This window comes from Oncorhynchus kisutch, linkage group LG25 (genome assembly GCF_002021735.2).
Source record: "Oncorhynchus kisutch isolate 150728-3 linkage group LG25, Okis_V2, whole genome shotgun sequence".
NCBI classification, from domain to species: domain Eukaryota; kingdom Metazoa; phylum Chordata; class Actinopteri; order Salmoniformes; family Salmonidae; genus Oncorhynchus; species Oncorhynchus kisutch.
In genome coordinates, this window is record NC_034198.2 from 42,638,998 (window position 1) to 42,663,833 (window position 24,836).

At 45.0% G+C, this 24,836-nt stretch overlaps 1 protein-coding gene across 2 annotated transcripts; it reads left to right on the plus strand.

Moving 5' to 3' along the window:
- Positions 1-664: 664 nt before the first annotated feature.
- LOC109894716 (prosaposin) lies at positions 665-19,331 on the plus strand. 2 transcript variants are annotated; one of them, XM_020488408.2, is made up of 15 exons: positions 700-832; positions 4,107-4,240; positions 4,528-4,602; positions 5,084-5,209; positions 6,181-6,405; positions 6,737-6,880; positions 7,070-7,126; positions 11,466-11,471; positions 12,159-12,305; positions 12,475-12,567; positions 13,925-14,108; positions 14,222-14,385; positions 16,050-16,130; positions 16,312-16,419; positions 18,126-19,331. In XM_020488408.2, exons 1-15 carry the CDS (start codon positions 799-801, stop codon positions 18,159-18,161), a joined length of 1,614 nt encoding a protein of 537 aa, XP_020343997.1. In that variant the 5' UTR covers positions 700-798; the 3' UTR covers positions 18,162-19,331. The 2 variants fall into 2 exon arrangements, with proteins under 2 accessions (XP_020343998.1, XP_020343997.1); XM_020488409.2 differs by lacking the exon at positions 11,466-11,471 and having other exon boundaries at positions 665-832.
- The last annotated feature ends 5,505 nt before the right edge of the window (positions 19,332-24,836 follow it).

Below are 24,836 nucleotides of genomic sequence, written 5' to 3' on the forward strand. Positions count from 1 at the left end.
TCAGACCCTGGACAGGCTCCTCCTCCTCCACCCTGCAGTGCAGTGCTTAGACCCTGGACAGGCTCCTCCTCCGCCTCCACCCTGCAGTGCAGTGCTCAGACCCTGGACAGGCTCCTCCTCCTCCACCCTGCAGTGCAGTGCTCAGACCATGGACAGGCTCCTCCTCCTCCACCCTGCAGTGCAGTGCTTAGACCCTGGACAGGTTCCTCCTCTGCCTCCACCCTGCAGTGCAGTGCTCAGACCCTGGACAGGCTCCTCCTCCTCCTCCACCCTGCAGTGTAGTGCTCAGACCCTGGACAGGCTCCTCCTCCTCCACCCTGTAGTGCAGTGCTCAGACCCTGGACAGGCTCCTCCTCCTCCTCCACCCTGCAGTGCAGTGCTCAGACCCTGGACAGGCGCCTCCTCCTCCACCCTGCAGTGCAGTGCTCAGACCCTGGACAGGCTCCTTCTCCTCCTCCACCCTGCAGTGTAGTGCTCAGACCCTGGACAGGCTCCTCCTCCTCCACCCTGTAGTGCAGTGCTCAGACCCTGGACAGGCTCCTCCTCCTCCTCCAGCCTGCATTGCAGTGCTCAGACCCTGGACAGGCTCCTCCCCCTCCTCCACCCTGCATTGCAGTGCTCAGACCCTGGACAGGCTCCTCCCCCTCCTCCACCCTGCATTGCAGTGCTCAGACCCTGGACAGGCTCCTCCTCCTCCTCCACCCTGCACTGCAGTGCTCAAAACCGAACAGTCGCCATTCAAATTCACACAGTCGACAGAACAAGAACAGCTTTCAACCGGACATAAACAGCGCAGTCATGCTGTACCTCGCTTTGTTTTTCATCTCGGCAGGTAATACGATACACATTACATTGGAAAACGATTTGATTAGTGTAACGTTAACTAGGTACATAGTTGGCTTTTTTGTTGTATCATAGATAAATATGTAGTATAGAGAATACGTATCGACGTTAGCTTAGCCAGCTAACGTTACTGTAGCAACCAACGGTTAAATACAATCTCGTCCAATGACCAATTTTAAGTAACTTGTTTTTTAAACTTCACTTTATGAACATTCAAGATGTGTAACTAGAGAATGATAAAAAAAAAAAAACTTTGTGCTAGATAACTTGTGTCTTATTTCTACGTTATGAATCGGAGCTAACTTCACTGTAGCCTAGTGTACTGTTAGCTATAGCAGCTAGCTAACAGGAAGTTACCTAACTAACTATAGATACTTGGCCAGGGAGTTATTAGCCAGCAAGATACTCTGGCAAGGTTAGCTGTGGTCCGGTTGATTTAACTTTTAGCCAAAGGACACAATGTTAAAGTAATTTAAAAAATAAAGCCACGATATATAATATCAAAGCAACTCATGATAGCTACTTTATATTTATTTGTATAGCTCAGACATTGGTGTGACGCATTAGCTATCGAAGCAGAGTAGCTAGCCCTGCCAAATGTTTTTCTTTTCACCTAACCTGTTTTAGGAAATAACTAAATCATTAACACCCGTTTGCGCAGGTAAATGGCAGTGATGGCATAACTGTTATATCACCATTTTATGTAAACAAACATACGTGTACAGTGAGTCTGCACTTTATGCAAATATTCTTTATGGGAAAAACTAAAGTGTGGATCTGTTGTCTTACACAATCACACTCCATCTAACTTGCTCTCCTATTCACCGTCTTTTATTTATTACATCTTATTCTAACAGTACTTATGGGCCGTTCCCAACAATGCAGAGAAAATATAATCTAATTGTATTTGTCACATGCGCTGAATACAACAGGTATAGATAGACCTTAGTGAATTGCTTACCTACAATCCAGTTCAAGAAATTGTGTGTTTGGGGGGGGGGGGGGGGGGTCCAATGTAAATAGTCTGGACCGTATGCATGACCAGTTGCCATACCAGGCGGTGCTGTAACGGGCCAGGATACTCTCCATTTAATGTACTGCTCTATTGATGTCTACCCAATGTGGACCAGCTAGCTAATGGAATATTTTCTATGTTTTGGCATTTGAATGTTCACTAACTTTGGTTTTGGAATTTCCATGAAAAAGCTCCAATTAAATGCATTATGCAATAATGACCAAAGGTCAAAGAAATTCAAACTGATGTTAAACTTTTTTTTTTTTTTTTGAATTTAAATTTATAAAAAAAAAATCGAACCAGTCTGACCTAGGAAAGCACTAATCGCCCAGCGCTTTGGCTTTTTTTTTTTGCTGATTACTGCCGAACACATTCAATAAATCAATCATGCAGTCTGTCACGTCCCCTATAGAACCCCTTATACAAACTGGGTTCTAGAGAAGCAAAACTCACTTCCGTATAGGCTAGTATTGTTACAAGGGCTTTGTTGTAATAAACATGCACAAGCTAGTTCCATTTTGTGTCCTGGTTTGGTCAGTAGATCGAGAGTTGCTTATTGCTGCTGTGTGTGACAATGGCTAATCCTTTTTCTAGCTTCTTCCTCCTTGACTCCTGGTGTTGTATTTTGGAATTGGATCACACTGTCATAAAGACCGTCTCGTAGACGATCCACTTATCTTTACGACACGGCCAGTTATATGATTACTCATCAGCCTCTATCTGCATTGACCCTTGTTGTTGCAGGAACTCTTATGACTCCTCTGCTGCTACTGTTTATATATCCTGTTGCCTCCTCACTTTATCCTGACCTATATGTACATAGCTACCTCAATTACCTTGACCCCCTACACATTGATGTAATCCTGGTACCACGTGTGTATATATATTTTTTTTAACCTTAATTTAACTGGGCAAGTCTGGTAAGAACAAGGTCTTTATTACAATGGCCCATAAGTAAGCGTAAACACCTGTTTACTAAGCATTAAATTGTTTTTGTCACATGCTTACTCATATTTGCCATTTCTGCAATACACTTGCTCTTGTGTTCGTTCCCCTTTGGTTTTGGGGAGATGTTTTAGAGCACCCAGTTGGCAAAGCGAACAGCACAATAATTCCATTCACTATGAGAATAGTGGTTTGACACTCCTACGTCATTAGGAGTCATTCTTGCTCTGTAGACAAGATGTTCATCATAGGCTATTCATTAGGCCTGCTGTCGGGGGGGGTTATATACCATACCCATTGAGCCTTATTGTTTAATTATACTTTATCTATGCTGACTCACTGAAACTGTAGCTTAAAGACTTTGCTCTTTGGGGAGTTCGACAATGCTGAAACATGTCCCTGTGATGCCTAGGCCCATTACATCATATTGAGCAATAGCTTGTTTTTATCTGCCTAGTCATGTGACCTGACTGCTGAGGAGAAGAGGGAGGGGTGGGTGGGTATTATCAGCATGTGAACATGACTGAGTGTTTCAGTTGTGTTTCCTAATGCCTTAGATTCCTATGGTGTACTGTAGATAAGGTTTTGCTATGGAAAATTAGCGGTTCTCATTGGACAAGTACAGATAGTGCCCCCCCCCCCCCCCCCCTTTCTGAATGTTTTGTGCTTACTAAACACATGCCGTGTCCTATCTACAATCTATCTTTAGGCTGTTGTCACAATGACCCACTCGATACGGGTCCAGCCTCAGTATGTAGACTATTGCTCCAGCAGCACTAGGTGATCTATGTCATGTCTGCTGAAATTGTTGTCACATGATTAACCATCTATCACGTTGCTGGTTTATTTGACAAGGAAATCCCGGCAGAGCTCTCTCCCCTAACCTGTACGACGCTGGGCCAAACGTGTGCTGCCTCATGGGTCTCCCGGTCACGGCCGGCTGTGACACAGCCTGGAATTGAACCCGGGGCTGTTGTGACACCCCTAGCCCTACGATGCAGTGCTTTTACTTCTAAACAAATGACTTGCTCAGCTTGTAGAGCATGGTACTTCCAACACTAGGGTTGTGGGTTTGATGCCCACAGGGGACCGGGATGGAAATCTATGCTCTCGTTGTCCACTGTAAGTCACTCTGGATAAGAGCGTCTGCTAAATGACAATGTGTCAAATGTAACACTGTTTTATTCAAGAATGGGGCAGTGACTTTTCTAGTACTATTGTGTAACGCGCCGACAACAGTTTGGTTAGATGGGTATGTGTTGAAATAACCCGCTAGATTTATTTTATTTTTTTGTCCTCGTAGCCGTCGCCACCCCTCTGTTGGGTACTGAACAGTGTGCCCGTGGTCCTCCCTACTGGTGCCACAATGTGAAGACTGCCTCTATCTGCGGCGCCGTGGTCCACTGCCAACAGAACGTATGGAACCAACCCCAGATGGTGAGATTCTAGCCTGCTGTATCTAGCAAGTTATTGGCTACTGAAGGAGCAGAGATCTTGACCAACGTTACCCAAGCTTTGTCCTGGGCCCCTCCCCCAGGGTGCACCCGGGGGGGGAGGACAGTTTTGGTAACGTTGGTGCACCCAGGGGGGATGACGACAGAGTTTGGGTAAATGCTGCTCTAAGCCCTTGTCTTTCACTGTGTAAATGGCTCAACAGGTGGGCATTGTTTGACCTGGCCTTGGGGTTTTGTCACTCTAATCATCTCCCCCTCCTTCTGTTTCAGAAATCTGTGCCATGTGACCTGTGTAAGGAGGTGTTGATTGTGGTGGACCAGCTGCTGAAAGACAACGCTACTGAGGTGCGTCATGGGGGATGAAGATTGTTCCACAACTTTTGCTGCTGAAAACAAATTCATGCTCTACCATGGGTGGCAGGTAGCCTAGCGGTAGGAGGTGGGGTAGCCTAGCGGTAGGAGGCGGGGTAGCCTAGCGGTTGGATCAAATCCCCGAGCTGACAAGGTAAAAATCTGTCGTTCTGCCCCCTGAACAAGGCAGTTTAACCCACTGTTCCCTGGTAGGCCGTCAATGAATATAAGAATTTGTTGTTAACTGACTAATCTGTTTTTATTTTACCACTCTTCCAACCAGCGTAAACTATCGGTGCATTTATGCCAGAACCGTTTTCCAGTCCCTAATTGAGTTCGTAAGATACCCTGGCCATAGCTACCATTGTTCAAACAGTCCTCTGAGTAGGGTGTCGTAGTTGTTCTCCCAGGGGAGACGCCAGACACGACGACGACAACAACGTGTCCTGAGGCTCTGAGATCTGTGTGTTTCCAGGGTGAGATCCTGGGCTACCTGGAGAAGGCCTGTGCCTTGGTTCCTGACAAGAATCTGTCTGCAGAGTGTAAGGAGCTGGTAGACAGCTACTACCCTATCCTTATGGGTATCATCACTGGAGAACTGGTATGTACCAAACACTGTATAATAACATTAGTTAAAATAAATACTATTTTTTTAAAAATGAGGTGGTGATTTTTAATGCTTATTAGTGTTGAGATGGTAGACAGCTGAACTGATGTGTAAAAGTGGACTGAATGTCCAGTCTTTAATACAGTCTGGTCCGTGGACAGAGATCTGTTAATGAATGAATTACAGTGGGTTAACGGTTCACATTTTGACAGTGAGGTAGAGCAACCTTGTTGCCCACTATGCAATCCTATGCACTTAATGGATTTGAGCCTTTCATAGGGCCATCTTGGGCATTAGATTTGCATTCGGAGTCGCTCTCTCTGTAGAAAAGTAAATGTATTACTCTCTCCTTATCAGACTCTGTTTGTAAACTCAAGGGGCCACACAGTAGAGTGTCTATGTGAGCTAGGGGACTAGTTGAATGAGAGGCATTTAGGATGCTGGCTGGATCTCTGGTCATACAGACAGACGGTTCTTTGTGGGCCTCGACTGCTTCCTGTGACTAACAGTCCGAAAGGCTTCATCCCTCTCAGTTCAACCTGCCATGGCTTCAGCACCAGATGGTCAACAACACACATCCATAGTTCCTGGACAAACACCCTTTCAGTGTAGATAGTTTTTAAGGTAGGAGTTGGCCTAATCTGGGTCTGGAGTGGGAAAACTGACCCGGGGTTAAATAGTGTAGGAGTTGGCCTAATCTGGGTCTGGAGTGGGAAAACTGACCCGGAGTTAAATAGTTTTGTCACCGAAGGTTGGTTACATCTTAATTGGAGAGGATGGGCTCATGATAATGGCTGGAAATAGAAACCATTTGATGCCATTCAATTGGTTTCATGTTTGATACCATTTAATTATGAGCCGTCATCCCCTCCGTAGCAGTGTGAGGATCCAGGGGTCTATTTATGCTGTGTAGTGAGATGCAGCTTGTCGTGACCTAAAGTGGACGGACGTTGATTGTTTCCCAGGAGGATCCTCAGGTGGCTTGTGGTGCCATGGGGCTGTGTGACTCCCAGCAGGCAGCTCTGGCCAGGCTGGCTAAGCTCAAGTCCAACCAGATCCCCCAGCTCACGTCCAATGAGATCCCCCAGGTAGACCTAGCCCAGAGGGTCGCCCCCTTCCTCCTCAACGTCCCTGGGCTCCTCTACCCTCAGGCGCAGGATAACACCAAGCAGGAACCTGCTGCGGCACAGGTACATGGTCATGTTCTTTGTGTGCCTAAAAGGGCTTGGGGGGGGGGGGGAGACATGTGATTCTGCCTTTGACTTCCTATTATACTAAATCTAGATGCATCTGGGTTGTGTTCAGTAGGGCACAAAGTACCAAATCGTTTCGCAACGGGAAACTGAAATCTTTTTTTGTCATTGGACAAATTCTCTTTGTACATCCCTGTTTTCAAAACATTTCCCCCTACTGAACACTAACACAGTAGCAACTTTAAACTACTACTGATTCATACTGGGGTGCGTGTTGATGTAACTGCTACTCCTTATTCCCTAGTGAATGTTTTCTGTCTCCTTGTAGGAGACTGGAGATGTGTGTGAGGACTGTGTGAAGTTCATCACAGACACTCAGGAGGAGGCGAAGAGGAACTCTACTTTTGTCAACTCTCTGATCGAGCAGATCCAGGACCAGTGTGACCTGCTGGGGCCTGGTATCTCTGACCTGGTGAGAGGCCTTGTTGTCTAGTTAGTTGCAGATCCAGAACCAGTGTGGTCTCTGACCCGGTTAGGGGACTGGTTTCTATAACAACAGTAAAATACAACTTGCAACCCCCCCCCCCCCCCCCCCATTACTTTTAATCTATGATGCTAGCAGAGCACGTTTGTTGTACCACTTCCTGTCCTCTTGTTTCAGTGCAAGCAGTACGTCAGCCAGTACGCCCCTCTTATCGTCCAGCAGCTGATGTCCATGGTGAGTAACTCCTTTACGGGAGATCTGTTACGGTCCACAGTTAGCACTAGTAACTAGGCCTCATTTAGCCAGGGGATCTGTTACGGTCCACAGTTAGCACTAATAACTAGGCCTCATTTAGCTGGGAGATCTGTTACGGTCCACAGTTAGCGCTAATAACTAGGCCTCATTTAGCTGGGAGATCTGTTACGGTCCACAGTTAGCGCTAATAACTAGGCCTCATTTAGCCAGGAGATCTGTTACGGTCCACAGTTAGCGCTAATAACTAGGCCTCATTTAGCCAGGAGATCTGTTACGGTCCACAGTTAGCGCTAATAACTAGGCCTCATTTAGCCAGGAGATCTGTTACGGTCCACAGTTAGCGCTAATAACTAGGCCTCATTTAGCCGGGAGATCTGTTACGGTCCACAGTTAGCGCTAATAACTAGGCCTCATTTAGCCGGGAGATCTGTTACGGTCCACAGTTAGTGCTAATAACTAGGCCTCATTTAGCCGGGAGATCTGTTACGGGCCTCATTTAGCCAGGAGATCTGTTACGGTTCACAGTTAGCGCTAATAACTAGGCCTCATTTAGCCGGGAGATCTGCATAATATTACTAGTGGTGTAAAAAATATTTTAAAGTACTGCTTAAGTAGTGGTTTTGTTTTTTTGGCGGTATCTGTATTTGACTTTACTATTTATATATTTCAAGACTTTATTTTCTTTAGGAATGTAGAGAAGGAAATGTACTTTTTACTCCATTTTTTATTTATTTTATTTATTTATTTTACCTTTATTTAACCAGGTAGGCAAGTTGAGAACAAGTTCTCATTTACAATTGCGACCTGGCCAAGATAAAGCAAAGCAGTTCGACAGATAAAACGACACAGAGTTACACATGGAGTAAAAACAAACATACAGTCAATAATGCAGTATAAACAAGTCTATATACAATGTGAGCAAATGAGGTGAGAAGGGAGGTAAAGGCAAAAAAGGCCATGATGGCAAAGTAAATACAATATAGCAAGTAAAATACTGGAATGGTAGTTTTGCAATGGAAGAATGTGCAAAGTAGAAATAAAAAATAATGGGGTGCAAAGGAGCAAAATAAATAAATAAATTAAAATTAAATACAGTTGGGAAAGAGGTAGTTGTTTGGGCTAAATTATAGGTGGGCTATGTACAGGTGCAGTAATCTGTGAGCTGCTCTGACAGTTGGTGCTTAAAGCTAGTGAGGGAGATACGTGTTTCCAGTTTCAGAGATTTTTGTAGTTCGTTCCAGTCATTGGCAGCAGAGAACTGGAAGGAGAGGCGGCCAAAGAAAGAATTGGTTTTGGGGGTGACTAGAGAGATATACCTGCTGGAGCGTGTGCTACAGGTGGGAGATGCTATGGTGACCAGCGAGCTGAGATAAGGGGGGACTTTACCTAGCAGGGTCTTGTAGATGACATGGAGCCAGTGGGTTTGGCGACGAGTATGAAGCGAGGGCCAGCCAACGAGAGCGTACAGGTCGCAATGGTGGGTAGTATATGGGGCTTTGGTGATAAAACGGATTGCACTGTGATAGACTGCATCCAATTTGTTGAGTAGGGTATTGGAGGCTATTTTGTAAATGACATCGCCAAAGTCGAGGATTGGTAGGATGGTCAGTTTTACAAGGGTATGTTTGGCAGCATGAGTGAAGGATGCTTTGTTGCGAAATAGGAAGCCAATTCTAGATTTAACTTTGGATTGGAGATGTTTGATATGGGTCTGGAAGGAGAGTTTACAGTCTAACCAGACACCTAAGTATTTGTAGTTGTCCACGTATTCTAAGTCAGAGCCGTCCAGAGTAGTGATGTTGGACAGGCGGGTAGGTGCAGGTAGCGATCGGTTGAAGAGCATGCATTTAGTTTTACTTGTATTTAAGAGCAATTGGAGGCCACGGAAGGAGAGTTGTATGGCATTGAAGCTTGCCTGGAGGGTTGTTAACAGTGTCCAAAGAAGGGCCGGAAGTATACAGAATGGTGTCGTCTACGTAGAGGTGGATCAGGGACTCACCAGCAGCAAGAGCGACCTCATTGATGTATACAGAGAAGAGAGTCGGTCCAAGAATTGAACCCTGTGGCACCCCCATAGAGACTGCCAGAGGTCCGGACAGCAGACCCTCCGATTTGACACACTGAACTCTATCAGAGAAGTAGTTGGTGAACCAGGCGAGGCAATCATTTGAGAAACCAAGGCTGTCGAGTCTGCCGATGAGGATATGGTGATTGACAGAGTCGAAAGCCTTGGCCAGATCAATGAATACGGCTGTACAGTAATGTTTCTTATCGATGGCGGTTAAGATATCGTTTAGGACCTTGAGCGTGGCTGAGGTGCACCCATGACCAGCTCTGAAACCGGATTGCATAGCAGAGAAGGTATGGTGAGATTCGAAATGGTCGGTAATCTGTTTGTTGACTTGGCTTTCGAAGACCTTAGAAAGGCACGGTAGGATAGATATAGGTCTGTAGCAGTTTGGGTCAAGAGTGTCCCCCCCTTTGAAGAGGGGGATGACCGCGGCTGCTTTCCAATCTTTGGGAATCTCAGACGACACGAAAGAGAGGTTGAACAGGCTAGTAATAGGGGTGGCAACAATTTCGGCAGATAATTTTAGAAAGAAAGGGTCCAGATTGTCTAGCCCGGCTGATTTGTAGGGGTCCAGATTTTGCAGCTCTTTCAGAACATCAGCTGAATGGATTTGGGAGAAGGAGAAATGGGGAAGGCTTGGGCGAGTTGCTGTTGGGGGTGCAGTGCTGTTGTCCGGGGTAGGAGTAGCCAGGTGGAAAGCATGGCCAGCCGTAGAAAAATGCTTTTTGAAATTCTCAATTATGGTCGATTTATCAGTGGTGACAGTGTTTCCTATCTTCAGTGCAGTGGGCAGCTGGGAGGAGGTGTTCTTATTCTCCATGGACTTTACAGTGTCCCAGAACTTTTTTGAGTTAGTGTTGCAGGAAGCAAATTTCTGCTTGAAAAAGCTAGCCTTGGCTTTTTTTACCCAACAGTGCTTAGCAGGACAGTAAAATGGTCTGATTTGCACACTTATCAAGAGAGCATCCTGGTCGTCCCTACTGCCTCTGATCTGACAGACTCACTAAACAGAGAGCATCCCTGGTCGTCCCTACTGCCTCTGATCTGACAGACTCACTAAACAGAGAGCATCCCTGGTCGTCCCTACTGCCTCTGATCTGACAGACTCACTAAACAGAGAACAACACAAATGCTTAGTCTGTAAACGGTGTTGGAGTGTCGCCCCCCCCCCCCCCCCCCCCCCCGGCTGTCTGTAAATTAACAAACTAATTTGTGCTGTCTAGATTGTTTTAATTTAAGGCATTTGAAATGATTCATATTTTTTTAGCAATTACTTTGACTTTTGATACTTCAGTAAATTTAAAACCAAATACTTTTTTAGACTTTTACTCAAGTAGTATTTTACTGGGTGACTTACTTGAGCACTAATAACTAGGTCCTGTTTAATAATTGTTGAAGGAATTTAATTCCTCTGTTTTAATTCCCAATTAAAATGAAACACTGTCAATTCATAAGAATTTGTAAGACCCTTATTTTATAAGAATGGACAGAGCCCGGTCTTAAAAAGTAAAGTCACAGCCTTTATTCAAGAGAGTACTGCCACAATACAGGTTACCACAGGTTATAAACTGAAAATGACGTCATTAGTTCTAACACTACCCCGTGCCATCTCCGTTCCAGTACCAAGGCTGTGTCGAAAAGCCTTCCCACATCCTACCAATTTAATATAATTTACGAGTCGATGTTTTCTTGTGTTGATAAGCATTCAAATAGCAGGAACAGACAGTCATTTTTCTAACTTTTGCCCACGTTCACACACATTATTTTCAGTACTGGGATCAAGAAAAAGAACTCATACATATATAGAATAGTATTCTGATTAGTACATATATAGTAACATACTAGTATTCTGATTAGTCAGTCCTGATTGAAATGTATACATAATTAGTCATCATTGATAAAAATTCCCTTAACAATAATAGAAAATGACTCTGGTATGACCGGTATTTTCTCCACCACTGAATATCACATGACAGATAATAAACAGACTGCAGGGTGATATGGAGCAAGAGCAAACTTTTCCCACTACTGGGCCGAGATGTAGTTACAGGAAAGGGAAAGGGGTTGGAGGATCATGTGATTTGGTTCAGCACAATGGATACATTTAGCCCATACAGCTCCTAGCCTGCTGATAAAAAAAGATTCTTCCCTCTCCTCATCCCCTCCTCCATCCATTTATTTGCCTTTCTGCTCTCTTTCTCCCCCCCCCCATCCTCTGGGGTTTTTCTGGTTGCTGCTGGTCTCTAGGAACAGGTAGGTGTCTCTCTCTCTGTTCAGCTTTGAGTCTCTCACCCTTGAGGCTGTGGCCACACAGTGACTTGGATGAAAATTGTATTATGGACTCATTCTCCGGTGAAAGGTCAAGTTGCATAAATGTCAGTCATGAAGACTGACATTTGCCCCCCCCCCCAAAAAAAACACATGTCAACGGATAACTCCCATCTGTCTGGCCACAGCTTTAGCATCTGCTTCCTGTACTGGTTGTGTATTAGTGCTGCTTACTTCAGACTCACCTCTACTGCTCTAGATCTGCATCTGTGTTTGTCTGTTTAGTTGTGCCGGATGTACATATTATTTTAGGTCGCAGGCTGTCAGTCTTCTTTTGGAAATGTATTTGATGTGCATGTCTTCATGCTGGACTGCAGATGGTGCTGTTTCCACTTTATTTTTTATTTTTCATGCCACAAACATGTTTGTTAGTGTCTTATTGCGTCATTAGTGTCTGGAACCATCTGATCTGGGTGCATGTTGCCCAATGCATGCCTCTGTTTCTAGAACGTAGCGTGGCCTATGGAACAGGGGACTGGTGGAAGGGGTTCTAGCGTGGCCTATGGAACAGGGGACTGGTGGAAGGGGTTCTAGCGTGGCCTATGGAACAGGGTATTTTCTGTGGTATGAATGTGTCCATTCTGACGTCGTCCCCCCCCCCCCCCCCCCCAGCAACCCAAGGATGTCTGTACCTTTGCTGGCTTCTGCTCTGCTGATGTGAAGAGTTCTGTCCCCATGATGAAGCTGGTGGCTGCCAAAACCATCCCCGCTGTCAAACTGATTCCTGCCACTAAGATGGAGGCTGTCAAGCCTGCCACGGTAGGTTAACCTCCTGATACTGAACACGTTAAGACAAAGACACTGTTACATTGCAGGTACTCTGTTCATCAGTGACATTTTCTGTAAAGGGTGTTCCTCTCTCCAAGAAGCTCGATTGTCTGGCTCATGTGGTACCGTGTATTGCTATACTAACTAGTCTCTTCTATAGAACATGGTGCGTGCCCGTGACTCCCCTCAATGTGCCATGTGTGAGTTCATGATGAAGGAGTTGGAGAGCATGCTGCAGGATGAGAAAACGGAGGTAGGTTTTACCTGACGTGTTGCACACGAGTCACGACCTGCTATAAAACACTGACTGGTGGAAGTACTGAAGGGGTTTCCTGTTCAAACCGGAGTAGACACTGTTTAAAAATAAATAAATAAATAATAGTTATGACATCTGTATTATAAATGTGATTGTGCTTCACCTCTGGTATTCTGGATGATGAAGACCTGTGACGCTGCTGATCATGACTCGAAAAAATTCGATGATCTGTAATCCTTACACTCCCGGATCGGTTTGATAAGGGGTGCGGTAACCGGAGGTTTGCCAGTTCAATCCCCCTGAGTTGCCTGCTGGGGAAATTCTGCAGGGATTAGGCTGCAGCTAGATGGTTACCAGATTCAATATCCTGTGTACTACCTACTGCCGTTGTGCCCTTGAGCAAGGCACTTGTGTGCTTGAAGTCAGCAAATGCATTTTTTTCTGTGAGCCCGGGCACTTGTCGATCTGCTCTTCAGCTAGTCTCTGCCTTCCTTCGAGTTTTGAACAATGCAACAACAACATTGTCATCCTTTATTTAAAGGGGATATCTGATCACCATATCCCGATCTGAAGGATCCGTCTCATCTTTCAGTTTTGAGTAATCCTAGCAGGTGACTTAAATTTTTATTTTTTTAAATGTCCCCATGGTGCTAAAACAGAACGGAGAGACTAGTGGACAGTGATTGTTTGACTTGTCTGCAATGTGTAGCCAGAATATATTTGATTTATTTTAAGTGAGTCACTCACAACCCTAGTTTTTTTTGTCTTTATAAACTTCCCTCAGACCCAAGTGTTTGTTAGTCCTTGACACACAGGAATAACAATGTTATTATTGTAATGTCTTTGTACCGACGTCACTCTGACGGATGGCAGGATGTTTGTTTAAGCAACAGAGGGAAGTGTTGACTGTGACACACCTTGTTGTGTCTAGTTAGCTATTTTGGTAGCCAAGCTGTTGTCTTACCAGAATTCTGTCAGCGGTATATAAATAGTGTGTAGTCAATGACTTAAACTAGGAGATGAAATAAATTAATAAATGAATATATGAATAAATGAATATAAATTATATTTTTTGTTTTATATAGAAACCCTTATTGCAACAGGTGTCATGAAGTGCTTTTTTATTAAAAACCCGGCCTACAAGTCCTGAAGACAAGCAATGCAGATGTGTTGTCTGGGGGGGGGGGGAGACTCCCCTAGAAAGACAGGAACCTGGGGCAACTAGTCCCAGTGGTGGCCAAGTCCTCTACGGGTTGAGCCAGAATAGGATTGGTTGATTAGGGGAAAAAAAAGTCAAATGAAATGATAGGGTTCATGCCTCACCCTTGTGCTCTCTTCTTCCCTCTCTTCTCAGCAAGATGTGGTGCGTGCTGTGGAGAAGGTGTGCGCTGTGCTGCCCTCCTCCCTGTCGGTCCAGTGTAAGGACCTGATTGAGGCCTACGGCCAGGCCATCATTGAGCTGCTGGTGCAGGAGGCTGATCCCAAGACTATCTGCACCGTGTTGGGACTCTGCAAGGACGCCAGCCGCGCCTTCATCCGTGAGTAGTGTTCATTGTGCTAAAAGGAAGCGAATGTGGGGCACAACGGAACGCAAGTGTCATTTCTGAACATGGCCCAGATTAAGTTGGTTAACTCTGTCCCCATCTCTCAGCGGTGCTGAACATGGCCCGGGTGGAGGCGGGTGGGTTCTGTGAGGTGTGTAAGGTGGCTGTGCAGTACATCGACGGTATCCTGGAACAGAACGCCACAGAGGCACAGATCGAAGACGCAGTCAGGAAAGTCTGCAGCTTTGTCCCGGAGACCGTGAGGAGCGAGGTGAGTTGGGAGACTCCATCCTGGTTAAATAAGAGACCATTGTATCTGCTTGTCACAGTGATGGGGGATCGATCTGTCAGTTAAGTGTTTCCTGGACACGATAGTGTGTGTGTACACACAAACCCTGGATTACTGATACTTTGGCTCTACCAGTCGGCCATATTGGCATGAGTGTTTTCTAGAGCTTCTAAAATATTAGAGGGAGAGCCAAGATGGAGACATGGTGGCTTCAACACAGCGCCCCTATCGGTCATCTATTGTATGCACACACACACACGCGCGCACTACCAGTACAAGGGTTTTTCTATACTTTCTGTTTTCTACATTGAAGAATAATATTGGAGGCAAACTCTGAAATGACACGTATGGAATAATTTAGTAACAACTTTAAAATATATTTGATTCTTCAAAGTAACCACCCTTTGTCTTGATGACAGCTTTGCACACTCTTGGCATTCTCTCAACCAGCTTCACCTGGAATGCTTTTCCAACAGTCTCAAAGGTGTTCCCACATGCTGAGCACTTGTTGGCTGCTTTTCCATCACTCTGCGGTCCAACTCATCAATTGGGTTGAGGTCTGGTGATTGTGGAGGCCAGGTCATCTGATGCAGCACTCCACTACTCTCCCTGGTCAAATAGCTCTTACACAGCCTGGAGGTGTGTTGGGTCATTGTCCTGTTGAAAAACAAATGATAGTCCCACTAAGCATAAACCAGATGGGATGGTGTATCGCTGCAGAATGGTAGCCATGTTGGTTAAGTCTTCCTTGAGTTAAATCACCATCACACCTCCACCTCCATGCTTCACGGTGGGAACCACGTGCAGAGATCAGCCGTTCACCTATTCTGCGTCTCACAAAGACAGCGGTTTTAACGAAGAATCTCATAAATTCAATTTCTCGTGTTTCTTGGCCCATGTAAGTCTCCTTGTTTAGTGTCCTTCAGGTTTCTTCACAGAATTTTGACCATGAAGGCCTGATTCACAGTCTCTGAACAGTTGATGTTAATGTCTTGAACTGCATTTTTGTGCTGCATTCTGAGTTGTAGTTCACTAATGATCTTATCCTCTGCAGCAGAGGTAACTCTGGGTCTACTTTTCCTGTGGCGGTCCTCATGAGAGCCAGTTTCATCACAGCACTTGATGGTTTTTGCGACCGCACTTGAAGAAACGTTCTTGAAATATTCCGCATTGACTGACCTTCAAGTCTTAAAGAAATGATGGACTGTTGTTTCTCTTTGCTTATTTGAGCTGTTGCCGTAATATGGACTTGGTCTTTTACCAAATAGGGCCATCTTCTGTATACAACCCCTACCTTTTATCACAACACAACTGAATGGCTCAAACGCATTAAGAAGGAAACAAATTCCACATGAATTTAACATGGCTCACCTGTTAATTGAAATGCATTCCATGTGACTACCTCACAAAGCTGGTTGAGAGAATGCCACGAGTGCAATGCTCTCAAGGCAAAGGGTGGCTACTTTTTGAAGAATCTCAAATAGAAAATATTTTGGTTACTACATGATTTCATAGTTTTGATGTCTTCACTATTCTACAATGTAAAAATAAAGAAAATCCCCTTTAATGAGTAGGTGTGTCAACTTGACTGGGTGTGTGTATAGATCTCTCTATCATTGGTGTTAACCACTGTCTATCTCCTCCAGTGTGACCAGCTGGTTGAGCAATATGAGCCCATGCTGGTTCAGCTCCTCCTGCAGATGCTGGACCCTGACTTTGTCTGCATGGTGAGCACTGGAATTAAATATATTTTAATATAGGTGTGGGAGGAGTAAAGTTGAGGGGGACAATCTAGAATAACATCTGTCTCGGAGTTGGTAAAAAAAAAAGGACTTGCCTGGTTGAATTAATCAAAGGTTATGAATGCTTGTCTAACAGTGTGCTCTGTGTGGTTGTCCCTGGTTACAGAAGTTGGGGGTCTGTCCTGAGGCAGTGCAAAGGCTTCTGGGTATGGAGCAGTGTAGCTGGGGACCCGCCTTCTGGTGCAAGGACATGGACTCCGCGAAACGCTGCAACGTGAGTCAAAACGCAGGCAACATGAACTATTCATGTGCTCACTGGCTCTCAAACTCAGCAAAATAAGAAACGTCCTCTCACTGTCAACTGCGTTTATTTTCAGCAAACTCTACATGTGTAAATATTTGTATGAATATAACAAGATTCAACAACTGAGACATAAACTGAACAAGTTCCACGAACATGTGACTAACAGAAATGGAATAATGTGTCTCTGAACAAAGGGGGGGGTCAAAATCAAAAGTAACAGTCAGTATCTGGTGTGGCCACCAGCTGCATTAAGTACTGCAGTGCATCTCCTCCTCATGGACTCTACCGGATGTTCCACTTGCTATGAGATGTTACCCCACTCTTCCACCAAGGCACCTGCAAGTTCCCAGACATTTCTGGGGGGAATGGCCCTAGCCCTCACCCTCTGATCCAACAGGTCCCAGATGTGCTCAATGGGATTGAGATCCGGGCTCTTTGCTGGCCATGGCAGAACACAGAACGAGCAGTATGGCTGATGGCATTTTCATGCTGGGGGGTCATGTCAGGATGAGCCTGCAGGAAGGGTACCACATGAGGGAGGAGGATGTCTTCTCTGTAACGCACAGTGTTGAGATTGCCTGCAGTGACAACAAGCTCAGTCCATTGATGCTGTGACACACCGCCCCAGACCATGATGGACCCTCCACCTCCAAATCGATCCCGTTCCAGAGTACAGGCCTCGATGTAACGCTCATTCCTTCGACCATAAACGCGAATCCAACCATCACCCCTGGTGAGACAAAACCGCGACTTGTCAGTGAAGAGCACTTCTTGCCAATCCTGTCTGGTCCAGCGACGGTGGGTTTGTGCCTATATGCAACGTTGTTGCCGGTGATGACCTGCCTTACAACAGGTCTACCAGCCCTGTCCAACTTCTCTCAGCCTATTATGGACAGTCTGAGCACTGATGGAGGGATTGTGCGTTCCTGTTGTAACTCGGGCAGTTGTTGCATCCTGTACCTGTCCCGCAGGTGTGATGTTCGGATGTACCGATCCTATGCAGGTGTTGTTACACGTGGTCTGCCACTGCGAGGATGATCAGCTGTCCGTTCTCTCCCTGTAGTGCTGTCTTAGGCGTCTCACAGTACGGACATTGCAATTTATTGCCCTGGCCACATCTGCGGTCCTCATGCCTCCTTGCAGCATGCCTAAGGCATGTTCACACAGATGAACAGGGACCCTTTCTTTTGGTGTTTTTCAGAGTCAGTAGAAAGTCCTCTTTAGTGTCCTACGGTTTCATTACTATGACCTTAATTGCCAACCGTCTGTAAACTGTTAGTGTCTTAACGACCGCTCCACAGGTGCATGTTCATTAATTGTTTATGGTTCATTGAACAAGCATGGGAAACAGTGTTTAAACCCTTTACAATGAAGATCTGTGAAGTTATTTGGATTTTTAAAAAAAAATTACTAAGAAAATATATATATATTTTTCTTGTTTAGTAACAGCAGTGATCAATGTTTCATTCCAGGGTTGCCTTGATAAATATCAGTGATAAAATAAATGCAATAAATGTCTATCTGAAACTTTTATTAATTTATGATTAACTGGGAAATTCATCCAGATCTTATTTTTCTTGTCTAAAATATTTATTATCACAGCAGATGCATAAACTAAAGGACGAACTATTCTGTAGGGAAGGCGGTCTCTAACCTGTTGGTCTTGTCTTTCCCAGGCGGTGGCACACTGCAGGCGTCACGTGTGGGAATAGAGTGGAGGAGAGGAAGTGGAGAAGAAGACCTCCCTAAACGTTCGGACCCTTTAGGAAATTAAGGAGAAACACTAGCGCTGCTTAAGTTTTAAATCAATAAATAAAACCATTTTTCTTTTTCTTTAAACATGTGGAATTTAATGTTTTTTTTTTGCTCTCGTCTAAATGAATTTACCAGGCAGGTTTGAGAGAAGGGAGTGGACGTCTTTTCAGTTAATGTGGGGGAAGAGGTGGTATTGGGGCTTCGAGAGGGAATCTACCTACCTGACTGTTTAGTTACAGGGACAAACCGATACTGTACTGATTATTTTACTATTCCTGGGTTTGTGTAAAGCTCTCATTAGATTTTCACATGTTTAAGCCTTGTCCTGGACTGAAATGCATGGATTGCTTCCTTAGTTCAAGAAACTGGCCCATTTCAAGTATGTGAAGCAGATGGGTGAGAAGATAAATACTGCTGTGTCTATGTGAAAGAGTGCTGCCCTACCTACCACCATCCCTCTAGCCTACTCGCTGCCCTACCTACCACCATCCCTTGCAGTGACGGTATATATCTTCCCTTTCTGGGATGTTTTCTGTTTAACGAAGTCTCATTTCCTTAAAGCAAATTTAAATCTCTAGTTTGTAGAAACTGTTGAATTGTGTAGAATACTTTAGTTTTATTATTAAATTGGATGTTTCTGAAATGGTACCTTTGTCCCTAAAGTAGTGCATTTGATATAGGGGGTAAGGTGCCAGTTTTTTATTTTTTTAGTTGCGACCTGTGTACATTTTTGTTGGCTTGTCCGTTGCCGTGGGTGACGAATCCACTGTAGCACCTAGGGGTGTGGTCTAAAATGTGACTCCCTTCCCTGTCCCCCTAATGTCACCTTGGGCCCTATGGCCTCTGGTCAAAAGGAGTGCACTATAAAGGGAACGAGGTGCCATTGGGGATGGAGACATCTAACAACATGCTCATGTGCACCCTCCCCGTCAAGCCTGTTTTGCAGTGTCCCACTCAGCCAACCAATGTGCTGACTGACCTCACCCTGTTTATGCTAATCAATGTTTCTAATGTAATGATGGAGAGCTTGTTGTGACCAATAATCACTGGCTGACGGCCTCTCTGTTCAGCCTGAAACTGATCCATCGGTCAATTTTAACTGAAATAAAATTATCCCAAATCCACGTGGTTATCTAAAGTGTGGTATGTTTCAACAATCTGTTTTCTTATTGGTCAAGCTCAGGCAGTCCTTCCCTGTTTTGGTTTCCTATTTCGTAAGAACTGAGATTGTTTTAGCTAATAAAAATGCAATTGTACGATTAACTCTACCAGTACTTTGGGGGGGGGGCATGAATAAACAAGTGGATCTTATAGCCTCGTAATTAGGGCTGGACACCACTAGATGGCAGTGTGAGCAGAATTACCAATGATGGTTGGATTAAAACAATATATATAATGAGGGGATGTAGATGCCATGGGGAGGACTGGGTGTGTTGCCTGCTTATTTTAGCCTGATACTAATCACAAACAGGATGACAATCCTTATGTGGTGAAAAAGTTCCTAGGCCGTCATTGAAAATAAGAATTTGTTCTTAACTGACTTGCCTGGTTAAATAAAGGTTAAAAAAATAAATAAATCCAACAGATCGACACACAGATGCAATGCCCTGCTCAAGGGCACATTTGACAGAATTCTCCCACCAGACCAAAAAACATAAACACAAGACCCCACCCCATGAAGAAAAATACAATCCCCCCCCCCCCCAATGCACCAACCAAGAGAATGAAAAAAGGAAAAGGGAGAAAACAGGGCAAAATAAAAGCTGGTGTAACTGAGTCAGGTTTGTAGGCCTCCTTGCTCACACACGCCTTTTCAGTTCTACATTTTCTATGGGATTGAGGTCTATTGGAAGTATGCTTGGGGTCATTGTCCATTTGGAAGACCCATTTGCAACCAAGCTTTAACTTCCTGACTGATGTCTTGATGTTGCTTCAATATATCCACATAATTTTCCATCCTCATGATGCCATCTATTTTGTGAAGTGCAACAGTCCCTCCTGCAGCAAAGCACCCCCACAACATGATGCTGCCACCCCCGTGCTTCACGGTTGGGATGGTGTTCTTCGGCTTGCAAGCCTCCCCCTTTTTCCTCCAAACATAACGATGCTCATTATGGCCAAACAGTTCTATTTCTGTTTCATCAGACCAGAGGACATTTCTCCAAAAGAACAATCTTTGTCCCCATGTGCAGTTTCAAACCGCAGTCTGGCTTTTCTATGGCGGTTTTGGAGCAGTGGCTTCTTCCTTGCTGAGCGGCCTTTCAGGTTGTCGATATAGGACTCGTTTTAATGTGGATATAGATACTTTTGTACCTGTTTCCTCCAGCATCTTCACAAGGTCCTTTGCTGTTTTTCTGGGATTGATTTGCACTTTTCGCACCAAAATACGTTGATCTTTAGGAGACAGAACGCGTCTCCTTCCTGAGCGGTATGACGGCTGCGTGGTCCCATGGTGTTTATACTTGCGTACTATTGTTTGTACAGATGAACGTGGTACCTTCAGGCGTTTGGAAATTGCTCCCAAGGATGAACCAGACCTTTGGAGGTCTACAGTGATTTTCTGAGGTGTTGGCTGATTTCTTTAGATTTTCCCAGGAGGTCAAGCAAAGAGGCACTGAGCTTGAAGGTAGGCCTTGAAATACATCCACGGGTACACCTCCAATTGACTCAAATGATGTCAATTAGCCTATTAGAAGCTTCTAAAGCCATGACATCATTTTCTGGAATTTTCCAAGCTGTTTAAAGGCACAGTCAACTTAGTGTATGTAAACATCTGACCCGCTGGAATTATGATATAGTGAATTATAAGTTAAATAATCTGTCTGTAAACAATTGTTGGAAAAATGACTTGTGTCATGCACAAAGTAGAAGTCCTAACCGACTTGCCAAAACTATAGTTTGTTAACAAGACATTTGTGGAGTGGTTGAAAAACGAGTTTTAAAGACTCCAACCTAAGTACATGTAAACTTCCTACTTCAACTGTATGTGTGTGTTCTTGTATGTGTTTATTTGTGTTTATTTGAATGAGAGTGTGTGTATATTCATGTGTACAAACACCTGCACGGCATCATCCTCAGGCAAACCGGCATTAGTTGTAAAAACACCTGAGTGTCAAATGTACTTTTTATTATGTTTTATTTCAGCTTTTTACCATCATTTTACCATCATTCTATCTCCCACCCAGCAACTCCACTCTCACTTGTCTCCAATTCCATATCCCAACCCTCAGCGGCCCTCAGCCCCTCCCACTTGTCTCCAATTCCATATCCCAACCCTCAGCGGCCCTCAGCCCCTCCCACTTGTCTCCAATTCCATATCCCAACCCTCAGCGGCCCTCAGCCCCTCCCACTTGTCTCCAATTCCATATCCCAACCCTCAGCGGCCCTCAGCCCCTCCCACTTCTCTCCAATTCCATATCCCAACCCTCAGCGTCCCTCAGCCCCTCCCACTTGTCTCCAATTCCACATCCCAACCCTCAGCGTTCCTCAGCCCCTCCCACCTGTCTCCAATATCACATCCCAACCCTCAGCCCCTCCCATCCCATCCCTCAGCTTCCCTCAGCCCCTCCCATCCCTCAAGCCCATCCCACCCCTCAGCTTCCCTCTGCCCATCCCACCCCTCAGCTTCCCTCAGCCCATCCCATCCCACCCCTCAGCTTCCCTCTGCCCATCCCAACCCTCAGCTTCCCTCAGCCCATCCCAACCCTCAGCTTCCCTCAGCCCATCCCATCTATCTCTGCTGGCCACCCACTTCGTGTTTCTACTCAACACATATCTTTCAACTATGCTGTGATGTTTAACGTACAATTTCAATATATCTATCTAATAGAATCCACAGATTGCGTGTTGAAGATCAATACTTGTACTAAGAGTATTAGTATATTAGTAATTGACGGACCCTGTCTCTCCAGATCTCCTAACAGTTCTATTTCTATGGTCAATTATAGATCAATGCGATGCATTTTCAGCCATTCCTGAACCTGAGACTAGAAACAGGCTACCTGAGGGAAGTACCAAAATAAATGGTATATTGATCCTGTATCCTCACAAAATCTGTGGAGCTTTGATGATTTTATGTCCCAAATATTCAACATTTTGTTGGTGGCAAGAATTCCATATAATAATTTTAGCTGAAAAGCACGAAGTCTTGAATCTTGCATGGTTTTATATATCAACTCATACACCCTGTACCCTGTATTTTCAATCTGTATGGCACAGTTGTCAACATCCTGGTCCTCAAATGAAACTGGTATACTTTCCTATTGATGCTATTTTTATTCCTCCTCCAGTTTTGATCCTTTATATTGGGCAGACAGACCAGTTCCCTACCTTCTCCAGTTTTGATCCTTTATATTGGGCAGACAGACCAGTTCCCTACCTTCTCCAGTTTTGATCCTTTATATTGGGCAGACAGACCAGTTCCCTACCTCCTCCTGCTGCCACCAGCCTCAGTAATCAATTGGCTGTACTCTTGTATTGAGCAGACCTTCCCATACAATTCTGATAACTCCATGAAAGACATAACTCTACAATTACAATTTATAATATCATTTAAGAACAAACTACAATTTTCAAACATCTTTCCCATAAATACAGGTATTTTATCAACCAGCATATTAGAGTTTGAGCCATAATATTTGTTCAATCTCTTCATGGGGGGGGATGAAATTGAACTGGACTTGTTCTCTTCCTCACTGTCTCAAATCCTGTCTTCAGTCAGGTCAGTTTATACATGCCGTAGTGGCCGAGCCCACCGCCAGTCTCCAAGTTCCACCCGTCTCTTTAGATAGTGTACTGTCAGCACAGAGAAAGCCGATTCCCACAGCCTGTCCTAAGGTTTAGAAGAAGCTCATCACCATGCCAACGGGCTCCGCCAGGTCTTGTGGCACCACGTTGGGCCCGTAGATCCTACCCAGGAGACACGAGGTCGTCTTGTGCCACCACGTTGGGCCCGTAGATCCTACCCAGGAGACACGAGGTCGTCTTGTGCCACCACGTTGGGCCCGTAGATCCTACCCAGGAGACACGAGGTCGTCTTGTGCCACCACGTTGGGCCCGTAGATCCTACCCAGGAGACACGAGGTCGTCTTGTGCCACCACGTTGGGCCCGTAGATCCTACCCAGGAGACACGAGGTCATCTTGTGCCACCACGTTGGGCCCGTAGATCCTACCAAGGAGACACGAGGTCGTCTTGTGCCACCACGTTGGGCCCGTAGATCCTACCAAGGAGACACGAGGTCGTCTTGTGCCACCACGTTGGGCCCGTAGATCCTACCAAGGAGACACGAGGTCGTCTTGTGCCACCACGTTGGGCCCGTAGATCCTACCCAGGAGACACGAGGTCGTCTTGTGCCACCACGTTGGGCCCGTAGATCCTACCCAGGAGACACGAGGTCGTCTTGTGCCACCACGTTGGGCCCGTAGATCCTACCCAGGAGACACGAGGTCGTCTTGTGCCACCACGTTGGGCCCGTAGATCCTACCAAGGAGACACAAGGTCGTCTTGTGCCACCACGTTGGGCCCGTAGATCCTACCAAGGAGACACGAGGTCGTGGCTGAAGAGGACTACGTGGAGGTGGTCTCTGGGCTGGAAGTTACACAAAGAAAATATTAAGACCTGTTGCTATACAAAATAATAGAAATTAAAGGTTGCAAAGTGTGATCCTATTCTGTACATTTAGGAGCCTGGTCAGAAATTGTGGACTATATATAGGGAATAGAGTGTCATTTGGGACAAAAACCAAAGCTTCAACTTATGTTCAAGTGAGTGCTGATCATCTTGGTAGCTACAGAGAAAGAAATAGATGCTCAGTCAACGTCATTGTAAAATATGTCGTAATGCACTATTGGTAGGTATATACTATAGGCTCTTCATATCAAGTGTTACCAAAAAATACTTAAGACGCGTTGCTATAAGATAAAGGAAATTCAAACAAAAACTTTAATTGAAAAATGTCAAGAGAGTGAGAAGACAACATGCTGTCCTGGTTAACAGACTGAGAAGACAACATGCTGTCCTGGTTAACAGACTGAGAAGACAACATGCTGTCCTGGTTAACATACTGAGAAGACAACATGCTGTCCTGGTTAACAGACTGAGAAGACAACATGCTGTCCTGGTTAACATACTGAGAAGACAACATGCTGTCCTGGTTAACATACTGAGAAGACAACATGCTGTCCTGGTTAACAGACTGAGAAGACAACATGCTGTCCTGGTTAACAGACTGAGAAGACAACATGCTGTCCTGGTTAACAGACTGAGAAGACAACATGCTGTCCTGGTTAACATACTGAGAAGACAACATGCTGTCCTGGTTAACATACTGAGAAGACAACATGCTGTCCTGGTTAACAGACTGAGATGACAACATGCTGTCCTGGTTAACAGACTGAGAAGACAACATGCTGTCCTGGTTAACAGACTGAAGAGAAGAAAACATACACATCAGGGTAAACTATGGGATTACCCACCCCAAACTAGAGGTCTCATTCAATTCACTAGTTCAAAATGTAGTCAGACTGCCATGGTCCGCTCGACGCAGACTTGGCAGCATGTAATCGAGCCGTGTTCTGTCGTATCAAACAGCAAACAAATACCCTTTAAAAAAATCACATTCACCTCTTAAT